The sequence below is a fragment of the Vigna radiata genome, chromosome 5 (genome assembly GCF_000741045.1).
Source record: "Vigna radiata var. radiata cultivar VC1973A chromosome 5, Vradiata_ver6, whole genome shotgun sequence".
NCBI classification, from domain to species: domain Eukaryota; kingdom Viridiplantae; phylum Streptophyta; class Magnoliopsida; order Fabales; family Fabaceae; genus Vigna; species Vigna radiata.
In genome coordinates, this window is record NC_028355.1 from 1,247,216 (window position 1) to 1,260,906 (window position 13,691).

Consider the following 13,691-nt stretch of genomic DNA (forward strand, 5'->3'; position numbering starts at 1 on the left):
AAATAAATAAATATAATTATCTTAATTTATATTAAATTTATAGATTAAATATGTTTTTGATCCGTAAAAATTGGAATTAGTCCCTCTTCAAAACTTTGGCCTAATTTAGTCTCTCAACTTTACAAATGTATGAATTTAGTTCTTTTAACTAAATTTTGTTAGGTTTTTTTTATGTTTCAAGCATGTTTCCTAATAGTATTTAGGTTGTTTACGGTTTGATACATTTTTGTTTCAATTTTAACTGAGAAATGCGTTTCAAATATAAAATAAAGTTAACAAAATTTGGTTGAAAGAATTAAATTCATACATTTCTAAAGTTGAGAAACTAAATTAGGTCAAAATTTTGAGGAAGAATTAATTTCAATTTTCACTAAAAATTAAAGAATCAAAAACATATTTAATCCTAAATTTATTTTACATAATAAATAATATTTTAGACTAACCTTTAAAATATTTATATATCTAACACATTCTAAACTAAATATTAATTTAAATATTTTTAATATATAGAAAATTAATATTATTAAATTAAAATAATTATATCTATTTTTTTTTAATTTTGAAACTAAGATATATTAAAATTATACATAAAAAAAAGTTAGATTTTGAAAAATAGAAAACTGTAGAAAGTTTTGGAAACCGAAAGATTTTTATTTGAAAAGTGAATAGATGTTTGAGGTGACAACTCTTACAGTCTTGATTCTAAGAATTTGTACATCAAAAGAAAATACTAAAAAAATAATAGAAAATTATATTATCCTTTGTATTTTAATTGACATTAGGTTATTGATTGGATAGGGTGTAATGATTTTAATTGATATTTATAGATTTTAATTTATTTGAGTGCAGTTCAACTCAGTTAAAACATGATAATTGAATATAAAATATTTAAGTTGACTTAATTGTTTGTTGATAAAGCATGTAAATTTTATTATTATAGGGTAGAATTATTAAAAACTAAAAAAAAAGTAAAGTAAGTTTATAATATATATAATTTTAAATCATTTCAACATAAATTTAAATTGAAACTTCTAATTATAAATAGACATGGTTGTTATTAAATATGCTTTGTGTAAAATATTCATAATTAAGCACCAAAATCTTATCATTAATATATAATCATTATATTAAATATATTTAAAAGAACAATACACATTGAGTCAAATTTAGAAAACTATAAAATATAATATTTTAAAATCTAAATATGTGATGATAAACTTGATTAAGAAATTGAGCTATGATACGAGAATTATTCACCAATATGAGATTAATTAACTCACTTAAAAAATAATATATGATTCTTAACATCATAAGTGGTTGTCGAATATGTAAAGTTCAAATTTCACTATGATCAAACCTGGAATTTGAATGATTTCATGATAATATTCAGTATCTTTTTTCAGAAATAAATGAAGTGATAATATTCATTCAATTCTTTTACTTTGAATTTTATTTTTCTTTTACTAAATTTTTAAGGAATATATATGAGATTTAAGTAAGTTTTTTGTTTGGTTTTATTAAAGAAATCACTTATATTGCTAAGTAAAGGATTAGAAATTAATTGAAGCATCAAGTTGAGGGTTTAGGTAAGAATCACTTAGCTTATTATTTTTAGCATTTTTAATTTGAGGCACTACAAGATTCTTCATAGGGCATTCTAGATTATGGAAGCTTTAGCTTTCAACATATTCAAAAAATGTTGATTCCTTATCCTATTATCTCTTTAAAAAAAACTTTATATTATTCCACAATTTTATTTTCAAGTTTAGTGTTTGTGGATTACAAATAATGAATAAGATCAGTTTTAATTCGAATTATATTGAATCCAATCAAAATGTATTTATTTATTTATATGGTCAGAAAATTTGAAAAAATTGATCCATCTTTATCTAGATATTCAAAATTATTCTTATTTATTCATTTTAAAATTTTCAATTGATGAATTTATTCTTCCATAAACATAAGAAGGGTTGACCCAAAGATGGTTTGGGTGGAGTCTACTAAAAAATATCTTAACAAAATTTGATTCTGTTAAGATTGAAAGGATATCTAGACTAAGATTGAGAAAAAATAATAATTGAAGTAAATATCTAGACTTAATTATTTTATCAACAATTACATATATTTCTCTCTAAACATGTGTTAATTATTATATGTAAAAACTTATTATAAAAGAGAAATTAAAAAAATTTAAATAAATCTATCTATGCAAAATCAATCAATAATAATTTAAAAACCTATATGGAAAAAAGTCTATAAATTAATTTATTAACTAATTTCAATTTATTGAAAAGCTCTATTAATTTACTTATTTCTAGAAAATATTTATAAAGAATGATGGTAACTTCACAAACATTACAAAAAAAAAATACTACACAAAATAAAACACATAAAACTCACTAGTAGTTAAGCACTATCATTAACATTGTATACTGGAAAAAGTTACATATGAAAAATGAATATTGAATGTCATGATACAAGATAAACCACAGAAGCATTAAGAAGAGAGGAATTTTCAACTTGTGATAGAAGAATAAAAAATTTAGATAAACTTTATTCTTTGCAGAATATGACAACATTAACGAATTTAAGATTAAACCATCCCTATGGACAAGAAAAGGGACAGGACAAGATAAACTGTGTCAATCATGTGTTGTCATTTTAGTATAAGAGATTTGACTTTTGTTAAACTCAATTTTCAGTATCTTGAATTATACTGTGTAGTGTAATTCTCCACTAACATGGATCAAAAGTACATGAAATAAATTCTCAGTCGTCAAAACAGGAAATACAGGCTAATACTTCTGACAAGATGATGCAATGCACAGATTCCATGCTATGTATAAACAGTTAACCAGATCACAGAGGGTACATAGAGAAAAGAAATGGAAATAGATGTTAAAGCATTGCTTGGTAACACACGCACAAGGAAAGTTTCTGCATGGATTTCTATTCATTCAAAACTTTGATATGATAACATAAAAGGAGAGAATGTCATCAAGAATGGAGCTATTATAACTATATAAGTATTCAAAGCCCTCAAAAATGGTTGCCTAACATTGCAGACTCTATATTCTTGTACCTGGGGCTCCAGCTATGTGGAGCAAAGAATGTAGCACTGAACTAACATAATATGATATCATCCGGCATCATCACTTGACAGCCAGGAATCCCTTCCCTCTTTCTAACCCATAAAATTTAAGGGTGTGTGTTATACCCTATCCACATTAAGAAAAACCTCAAATGAAAATCTGTTACAAAATTTTCTAATCAATCACATTTTGTACAAATGTACACAAGGGTAACAGATCGCCTTCAACCGGCCGGCTTAGCAGGTTTCTAAGTGCTAGAATTGGTAGGTATCTTTTAGCCTCTTTCTTCACAATGCCGTCTCAGTAGAGAAGTAAAACCAAAAAAAAAAATTAATTATATACAGGATCAAGTTAATCTCTAGCACCACCAAGACCAGCGCGGCTTATTGCTTTTGATGCTGTCCAAACAAGACGTACAAGCTCGTCTACATCCTGGAAGCTGAAATCAACAACACTCCGAATAGAAGCTATACAGTCCTTATTCCTTGATTCTTCCAGGATCACACTAGCAGCCGCAAAAGTGCTCTGACATTTCCTAGAAGCCTCCATTGACAAATGTATGTCCTTAGTCTGCAAAATCACAAAAACTTAGACCTAACTTTCGATAAATAATTGTACTCAATAACTACAAAAGCTAGAGCAGTTAACATCGCGCCTTGGTGGCTTATTGGTCATGGGTTTGAACCCAGAAACAATCTGTTTGCATATGTAAGGGTAATGCTGTGTACAATAATCCATCCCCATATCTTTGCATTGAGCAGAACCTTCTGGCACCCGGGTACCTTAGGTTTTAGTATTTTATAATTACACAAGCTAACTGCTTATATTGCTGAATTTTTCCACCACCTGTCCACCAAATTCTAAAACAGGCATTGCATCATAAGTTTCCAATAGTAAAGTATTAGTTGCTCATATGACAACACCACATACTTACTACATAACAGAATGACTCTGATTATGCAATGGAAAATGGCCTGTGGATTAAAATCTGAGCTACTATAGCATGGCAAAAACAGCTGACATCCATCTTGATTTTCTCTCAAACAACAGAACCACGTTTCCAACTACTATTCCTTACCAAACTACTCTCAGATCCCCCAACAACAACCCTTGGTACTTCAACATTAACATATAGAGATAAACTATCAACTAGAATATAAGGTTTGTCATCAATTGAAACTTACAAAATCAAGAAGCCTGATTAAACTTGGACGAGTTCGCGCAGATATGACGTGGTTGATAGCAACATGACTATTGGTACCCCTAGGCAAAGTAGCCCTATCTGCTGCTGCCTGATTGTTCAGGTTATCAACATCGGATGCAGAAGATGAAGGAGATTCGCCTAAACAGTAGAGTAAAAAAGCAGTGCTACATCATTGACTTTGACCACTTAATACATTCATGCATTCATCAAACAAGGCTGTCAGGCTATCCGGACTGGATCCGTGAACTGGCTTTAGTGTAACACATTTCAATAAAGAGAAAAATAACACCAGATTTTGATTTTTTTTTTTTTAGATATAAAAGAACTACTACATCACTAGTTAGCTTTCAGCTTTTCATCATGTGTAGATGTATCATTTACTAATTTTGTTTATTTTCTGGTGGAATAAGTATGCAAGTATAAGAATAATGCAAAATCAACTTTCAACAATACCTGACAAGCCAGAAGACTTATACAGTTGTATGAAAACAATGTTCCAATACCTTGAGAAGCCAAGTGAAGAGTTGATTGTAACTCATGTCGATCTCTGTTAGTACTGGAATTCTTACAGTAGACCACTCTCATGTATGCCACCTCCATGCATTTATATGCCAAAGCAGCAGCAGCCATTTCTTGACGAGCTTCATATTCAAGGGCACAACATCTGAAAACATTTAAGACATTGTATGATTAAAGGTCAATTGCATAGCACGAGAGAAAGACAATAATGCAACAAACTTCTAAAAGTTATTTAATGGATTTTAACTTTTTATTATAATGACATGGCTGGACTTCTTTAAAAGCATTGCAAATTACAATTAAAACGTTGTTATAAGCCTTAATTTCCAAATAAAAAAGAATCACCCACATTATTTTAAAAAAAGTCTGGCCAACTAATGAGTTAAACATATGAACGCCAAAGCTAGGCTAATTTATAAACCACCCAAGATTTTCAGCTCATTAAGCTGTTAATGAACCAAGGAAGCCAGGAACCCGAGAGGTGACACTCACTCCAGCCTTATTTATAACGAACCAAGTTGCATGCTATCAAATCACTTTCCCTCAAAATGTACTAACGATCAATAACTGAATTAAGGTCAAAACCTAAGATCCTACAAAAATAACACTTACTTAGAGCTTCAGAATTTTCACTTACTTGAAAAGTTTGGCCGCAGTAGCATAAATTTGCATTTGACTCATTTCCCCAAGTTTGCTACTGTCATTGTGACAATTTTCTAAAATAGATGCTCCATGCAAAAACTTCAACCCAGCTTGAAAGTATGTCTCGTTGCTTTCAAAGTCAAACCCAGAGTTCTATAAAACAACAGTATTTATACCACCGGTTAGAAAATGAGAGGTGCTAGATCAAACCAAATACATCAAGTAAAATCTCAAAATAATCAACTAACCTTATAATTATCTGCTCTATCTTTTAGTTTTGTGGCTTCTTCCAGGGTGTCAACAGTAGTTTGGTTAAAATTTGTTCTCAGAGGACTTGAAAAAGAGGGTTGCTGATCAGGCAGGGAATTTCCAGAGCTACAATTAACTCCAGCATTGTTACTAATATCAGCAAAATTCCTCATAGACTTGACCAAATCACCATTGTCGGAAACATTGACGGGATGCTCATTAGCCATTCCTCCCTTTTGATACTGAGGTACAGTTCTAGAACCCATATTCAATGCTTCCCTTTTAAGTTCACCTGCTGCAGATGAGAGAACTTTCGATTTCCCAACTCTTGATTCTGTGATTACATGATTAGCTTTGTTTTCTTCCTCAAAATCGTGAGTTGAGTCTTGCCGGGTGATAGCCTTTCTCTCATTGCCACGTTGAACATCAATCTCTGGAGCTGATTTCTCAAAGTCTCTTGGTTTTATCTCAGTTTGCTTTCCAGTTTCATTTGGCCCTTGTATTAAAGCACTTTTCTGACTAGTAATCTCAATTTCACTCTTAGACTTGGGTAAAGTATATTTAACAACATTTTTTGTCTCAGCATCAGATGCATGGTTACTGGGATCAGCTGCTGAATCATACCTCCCACCTTTTTTTGAATGGACAGTCTCTGAAACTGATGTCTTTATGTTATCGGTACAAACATGAGAAGAAATTTTTTTGCCTTTCTCCTTGCTGTTCAATGATGTAACCTTACCAGATTTCTGCCAAGAAAGTTCACTTTCCAGGTTTTCCTTCTTTACTTTCTCCTCTTTATGTACACCATTGGCACAATAGCCAGATTGTTCAACATGAACACCACCTTCAAGCAAATGATTATTCTTTAGTTCAGAAGGATTTTTAGTTTGGAGCCTGCATTTGTCTTTAGCATCCTCAACCTGGTTCTCTGTGGAAGATAATTTGTGGGATGTAGTATGTAAATCATGCGGAATTCTACCCTCCTTCAATTTTACTGATAGTTTTCTGTCCCTGTTATCCACACTTCTCTTGGAACCTACCGCAGACTGTCCACCTTTTGTAACATTGTCTTTCACTGAAGTGTCTACTACTGCAAAATTATTCTTATCCAAGTTGAAGGCCCTCAAAGGTGACGAGGTAACAGATTCAACAGGTGAACTTCTCACATCTTCAAGCTTCGTTTTAGCTTTATGAGAACCTGAAACTTTAGAAGAGCTTGAAGTTGCTGCCAATGAATGTGGTCTAGAGTCCAAATCCTTGCGCACTTGATCAATACCATCTGAAGCATGAAGAGATGCAACATTTTTCCTATGCTTCCTTAGTTGGTTGCGTTTGTCACCAAGTCTGACTTCTGTGCCAACAGCCATATGGTCCCCATTGCCTGCCCTGCAAACTTCCCTTATACCACCCTTGCTTAATTTATTGTCGCCTTCATTTACTGACTTTAAAATTCTGTACTTCTTTTCTTTGCCAAATTCTGTTGCATCACCCTCTTCACCATACTGCTTTTCATCATCAAGCCGGTCCTTCAATTTCCTTTTCTTCATTAAACCAGATGAGACCTGAGCTTGATCTCCCTCTTTCTTTACAGTGACTGGTAATCTGTCAGATGCATCCTCAGATAAACAATATTCATCATACTTTCTCATATCCTTCCCACTAGCTTTTGTTGGCAAACCATTTCTTGAATATAGAGACACCTTCTCAAGGTTCATGTCAGAATTTGATTGAATATTGGCAGAGAAAACATTTTCAGTTTTTAATTTCTTCGGAGGTCCCGATTTATATTGTTCAGCATCCACCTTCCGTTTCAACTTAACATGCTTTCTATCACCTGCTCATGTGTGAAAATAACATTGAAATTATTAATTAAGAATACCTACAATTTCTTATTAACAAAAACAAATAACATATCATCTCTGAAATGAAAGAAGTACCTCCATTCACTTGCTTTTCATTCTCTTTAGGCACATGTTTCTCTTCTATCATGTTGTCAGGCCTACTAAGATGTTTAGAAGAGTTTGTCATCTTCTTCACTGGGTTTAAGTCAGCAGGATGCTGATTCAAGCCGTTCAAGCTTCTATTTTTTCCAGATACTTGAACATTGGCCTTCACTGAATTTGAGAACCGATGCATGTCATTATTAATTCCAGACATTGTCTTTTCCTTAATAACAAGTTTCTTCCTTCCTCGGTCAGACATATCAGAACTAGACATATTTTGATTTAGGCCATACTGTAAAGAATTTGGAGAGCTAACTCCAATCGCAGTTTCAGTGCCATGGCTTTGCATGTTATTTTGAACCTGGGAAATTGGCATTTGATATAACGCATAAAGTGCTTTTGTTGTCTCATCCTCACTGAACTCACAAGAATTCATCCCAGGCCTAACAACAAATTTAGAGAACAATGAGAAGGCAAATAACACAGAGCACAAAAGAAAATGCACACATAGAAATTAAAAGATAGAAGAAATAGTCCATATATATAATACCGATACTAAGCATATACTCAGCATAATGTGGCCAGGCATAACCAAAATGAGCAATCAACTTACAGCCAATTTAGCATGCTACACAGCCATTTCTCTGGAAGGTGCTCAGGCTTCATACCAGTAGGTAGGAGCCGCCATTTCTGGCAACTGTCACAACATACCCAATCTTCTTCAATAAGTTGAGGTACAGCTACTGCTGATGAAATCATCTCAGGTGCAACGTTGTTTTCAGCTATAGGACATGAAGCCGAAGTATCATTAATGCATGGCCCAGCTAGCACCTGCTTGACAACTTTATGGCCACTCATTCTCTCCTTTGCTTTAATCCCAAATGCACTCTGTTTTCCATTACTAATTTTTGCATTTTTTATTTCACCATTTCCAGCAAGACTGTCAACTTTCCGTTCTGATCTTTTTTCTTTCATTGAATCCCTGTTACCATCACTGAAATTTTTGTCCAACAGAGACCTTGACTTCATTTTATTTATACAAGTACTGTCAAAGCCAGTACTCCCTTTCTCAATTACCATTGCATTATTAGTACCACCAAAGCTTTTCTTTCTTGCAATTGCCTTAGCTTTTCCAGGACTCTGATTACCTTTCGACTTATTCTTCCGCTCAGACACAGCCTTTATTTTCTGACGGGTCTCAGACTTATGATCTGCCTTACATTTTAGTACCTCACGTTCAACCTTATTGGAAATAATGGAAGTATTACTTGAGTTATTATTCATAGGGTCTGTAGAATTATCCTTGTGGGAACTTTCCAGATTATGTTCTGGAGCCTTTTTCAGAAAACCATTTCCTACATTTTGTTTCACAGTCTTCCCAAAATCTTGACCAGATATCGATTCTAACGACTCTTCCTTCAATGCTTCTTCAGAAGCCATTCTGCCCAGCACCCCATTCTCATTAACCTCCTTGGAGGCTTTAGAAGCTTTAGCAGTGACTTCAGCAAATTCACCAGCATCACAAATTGAGCTTGACAGAGGTGTCCATTTCAATTCATTAGGCAGGAAATCTTTACAATCCGGTGTTCTATTTCCTATTTTTTTCTTTTTATGCAATGTAGTTTCCTTCTCGGAAAGGGTACCATTCGGATGCTTCAATTCCAACTGCTTTTCACTTTGTCTCGCCATTCTCACTGTGTTCTTCTTCAAATGTCCAGCCCGCACAAAAGAATCTGGTTCATTAAGAGAATCTTGATGACCATTAAGAGGGTACGAAAACCTGCTGTCTCCATTAGCTTTATTATCATTTTTTATCAGGTTGAGCACACTTTCATGTAGAGGAGATATCAGAACACCGCCAGGGATAGGAAAATAACTCATAACCTATGTCATCAAATAAGAAGTTAATACTTCAATATTTCTAATGATATTAAACAATATAGGAATAGAAAAGCTCCCCTACCTGAATCATGCCGGTTGGAGAATCTGCATCACTCTCTTGAGATACAGGTGGCATGCCTTCACTTTCCACAGGGCTGTTATCCATTGAAGATGAGGGAGAGTCATCAAGTCCAAGGCCACTATAAATTTCTGCATTCTTTTGTGCTAAGATATTAGATTTCATTTTTATTCGCAACTTCAGTGTCCTTTGATCAGTTGAATTCTCTGTATTTTTTGTAGTATCATCCTTCAAAGTGCACCTCTCAGCCTGATCACAGGAAGAAATTCCTTCTTCTTTCTTCACTGAATCATTTGCTGAAGCTTCTCTTAAATCACGAAATAAATGTGAACTATGAGAAGCATTTTCAATCCTTGAAGGATGAGGCACATTTGTAGGTGCTTTTCTGTTATGAGACACAGCCTGTATAACAATATAACTGACTGCACTCAATCAATCTGCATTATTTCTAAGCTGAAATAAGTTGGCAGCATATATTGCCTTCATATTAAAAAGTAAAAAATAAATAAAAAATTGATGTATGCCTATACCTCCATGTGAGGATTGTTATTAAACTTTGGTGAGCTGTGGTTTCTTTGTGGAGTTCTTGGATGAGACAATAGACGAGGGGAGCGCTCTTGGGTAGGTAAAAAGGAACCATAACCACCAAATTTTGCACCTGAAAAATATTATTCATATCAGACAACAACATCACTTCATAAATGCAAAGATAGCTCTTTCATTTCTCAATACATACTTCGACTTTTATTATTCTACCTACCCAGATTCTCAGCAGATACACCACCTTCAAATTCCTTTTGAAAATGGCCAAGAACATGCTGAATCTTCTCATCCTTCAGGAAACAATTTATTAGTACTAATATTTTGGCGATAAAAATTTACAAGAGGACTTAAAAGCAAATATAGTTAATAAATAATAATCATCGTGAATATGAAGCATAATAATAGATGGCACCAAAACAATCACCAAACACTTAAGAAGTATTTCTACTCTTTTTTAATTAGGAAAGACTAACATTATCAGAGGACAAAATACAGTGCACTTTAACATAGCATCAACACCTCTTTACACAAGAAAGAATTAATGGCATAGCAAATCAGTCCATTTCCTATTATTTGATGGGCGTCATGCTACTTGCTAAATAGTAAACTACTTTAATCTCACAAAATGTAGCAATATTTTCATCTACATTAGCAAAGCAAAATCAAGAAAGAGATACTCTTATTGGCATTTATCAAGGAAAGAGTTTCACTATGCTTGCCAGCACATAACAAACACAAGGCGCTCTACAATGTTTCTAAATCACTTCATAATGCCAAATTTCTTCGCCATTTACAAACAAGGTAGGTATAACTATGAAGCACCACAGCCAATAGTTGTGGATTTTGTCATACTGATTTTGCACCTTCAGACAGGTTTAATTAGACATTTTATGACTCTTTCATTCCTTTTTCCCCAGTAACCAAATACATCTATACATTTACAAATACAATTCCAAGTTTTATTGATCATCCAAACCATCCATAAACCAAGCAAATTCGAATGAAAATTTTCAAAAAATATTGAAATAACTCCTTACAATGTATGAGAAAGAATCAGGGTCAATGTTGTCTTCATCGTCATCCTTGTAATAGAAAGCCTCTCCTTCCTCAAGCTCAGTATCCTCCTTCATCTCAACAACCCACCAGAACTTTCTAGCCCTAGGTCTAACCCCAGAACCCAAAAGGTAATCTTTTCACATTGGAACCTTCCCTGAAGTCCAGCATCACTTCAATCAAACCCCAAAACGAGTGCAAGAAAAACAAAAAACCCAAATGATAAAAAAAAAAAAAATGAAAAACAGACCCCACAAAGCAAACGCGAAACCCTCAAAAACCCATAAGGGAAAAGCAATTATTTGCACAGTGATCATGCCATGCGACAACCCTTCATTGATGAAGATGCATATAAACCAGAATAAAAACCATTACTTGCATCAAAAAAATTGATTTTTTCGCTTCAACCCACAATCTGATAAAAAAGAAGAGGCGGTGGAGATCAACGAAACCGATCAGTGACTACTGGAATGAGTTTTTGACGGCGAAAACGGATTCCAAATCTTTCACTTTGCTCTCCCAATATTTTTTATGTGCACACACAACAGAAAAAAAAAAAAGTTGGGCTTTCGGTATGTGAATAAATTTTAATTATTTGGATCAATCTAATTTCACTACATTTTTTTTAATGTATATTAATGATTAATGATTTAGGATTTGTTCAATATGTGGGAGGGTATAGTAAAATATCAAGATTAATAATCATGATATATGTCTTTGTTAATTAATTTTTTCTGCTTGTTTTTATATTACACTCTAAGAGTAAAATTTTCTTAACTAATATTTTTAATACTAGTATTTTAATTTACAAACATGTTCAAATGAAGCTAAATATGTTTTTGAATTTGAGCATAGAAAAATCATAGAAAGGAAAATACTGCCAAAATACTTCAACTAAAGAAAGCATTTAATTTTACCCAAAATACTAAAAAAACTAAAGTCATTCAAGATTTACTTGTAGTATTAATTTTAATATATATATATATATATATATATATATATATATATACACACTATATTTAGTTGGTTTTTTGGTATTAAATTAATTGACTATGAAGTATTTTCTTTTTAATTTTATAGCATTTTAAGAGTGTAAAACTTATTCTATTATTTTTTTATAAATTATAATATATCTTAATGTTGTATTCTAATCTATAAGATACAGCAAAAAAAAAAAACATAAAACTATAAAAGTTGTTTCTTGAAGAAAAACAAAAGTTGTATTATGATAATATATTACTATTTGTTTTGAATAAAAAAGATAAATAATAGTGTGTATAAGTTGAAATTAATAATTTTAAGTTTTTATTTCTTTATAGGAGAATGTCATGGTCCAAAAAGACAAACCATTTATTATGTAATTTTGGACCTATCCAATCCATTTAGTGGACAGATGTTTTTGAATAAATGTTCTTCTTTCAAACTATAAATAAATTCAACAAAACAAAATTGTCTTGCAATGTATGATACATAAAGTAAGTGAATGCTAGCATAGCATCTTATTCAATTCATTACATTGTATAATATCATATGCTATTCTAATTTGTTTGTTCATTTTATCAAATATTTATTTTATATTTTTACCTTTTTACATCCATATGAAATTATGAATGTTTCACTCGTTTTATCAAATATTTATTTTATATTTTTATTTTTTTTAATTAGTAGCATGTCTGTCTTGGAATACAAATCACTTTAAGAAAATTCGTGTTATTGCTAATTTAATACTTACATTTAGAAATTTGTAATCTATGGGGATTTCAAAACACTCTTTAAATAAAATAAGCCATATATATTTTATAAAAAAAAATTATAAGTATGTAATGACTTTCTTAAAAGAATTTTATTTAAAAATATTTATAAAATATAAAATCATACTACTTATAAATTTACAATAATTTAACGGATTTCACTCTTCAGGAAAAAAAAAAAGAATTATAAGTATTTGAAATGTTATCTCTTCCTAGTAAATTATACATTTGTCTATTATATTGTTTTGCTGCAAAATTATGTAAAACAACTTAATATACAAGGGAGATTATCATTAAATATAATGAGTTGTTATTTATTATACATGGTTTTAACTAGACTAAATGGTAAAAATTAACTGCAAGAGATACATGGTATGCGTGAGAGATATATGTTTAATAGTTCATTATCTCCTATAAAATGTCTTTTTTATATATACTATGAAAAGAGTCCCTTTAACATAACAATATAAAATATTGTGTATGGTGCAACTGTGATTTCAGACCAAGTTCTTATTGTATGAGTCATATTTCACTTATTAGATAAAACAAATTCTCTAATATGTTGTTGCATCTATTAAAATAGTTGTTATTTGTAAAAAAAAAAAAAAAAAAAAAAAAAAAAAAAAACTTAACATCTACTTTGGTTTTTATTTTCGTAATTTATTTTAAAGTGGTTATAGACTTTTTTCGACATTCATCATAATTTTGCAATTTTTATTTAATCTAGTTATTTTT

At 31.6% G+C, this 13,691-nt stretch overlaps 1 protein-coding gene across 3 annotated transcripts; it reads right to left on the minus strand.

Annotated features, from left to right (window-relative positions):
- Window positions 1-2,934: 2,934 nt before the first annotated feature.
- Window positions 2,935-11,739, minus strand: LOC106762170. 3 transcript variants are annotated; one of them, XM_014645923.2, is made up of 12 exons: window positions 11,581-11,739; window positions 11,190-11,362; window positions 10,370-10,442; window positions 10,140-10,267; window positions 9,613-10,011; window positions 8,263-9,533; window positions 7,644-8,092; window positions 5,706-7,540; window positions 5,453-5,610; window positions 4,800-4,960; window positions 4,277-4,434; window positions 2,935-3,662 (listed from the first exon to the last, which is right to left on the minus strand). In XM_014645923.2, exons 2-12 carry the CDS (start codon window positions 11,280-11,282, stop codon window positions 3,444-3,446), a joined length of 4,944 nt encoding a protein of 1,647 aa, XP_014501409.1. In that variant the 5' UTR covers window positions 11,283-11,362; window positions 11,581-11,739; the 3' UTR covers window positions 2,935-3,443. The 3 variants fall into 3 exon arrangements, with proteins under 3 accessions (XP_014501409.1, XP_014501408.1, XP_022636120.1); XM_014645922.2 differs by having other exon boundaries at window positions 11,456-11,739; XM_022780399.1 differs by lacking the exons at window positions 11,190-11,362; window positions 11,581-11,739 and having other exon boundaries at window positions 10,346-10,428.
- Between the last annotated feature and the right edge of the window lie 1,952 nt (window positions 11,740-13,691).

Coding starts and splice junctions, on each gene's coding strand:
- LOC106762170 (XM_014645923.2), bottom strand. CDS start 11,282: ATGAAGGAGGATACTGAGCTTGAGGAAGGAGAGGCTTTCTATTACAAG. Junction 8,093..8,262: donor TGTAGCATGCTAAATTGGCT/GTAAGTTGATTG, acceptor ATTTGTTGTTAG/GCCTGGGATGAATTCTTGTG. Junction 7,541..7,643: donor TGAAAAGCAAGTGAATGGAG/GTACTTCTTTCA, acceptor ACACATGAGCAG/GTGATAGAAAGCATGTTAAG.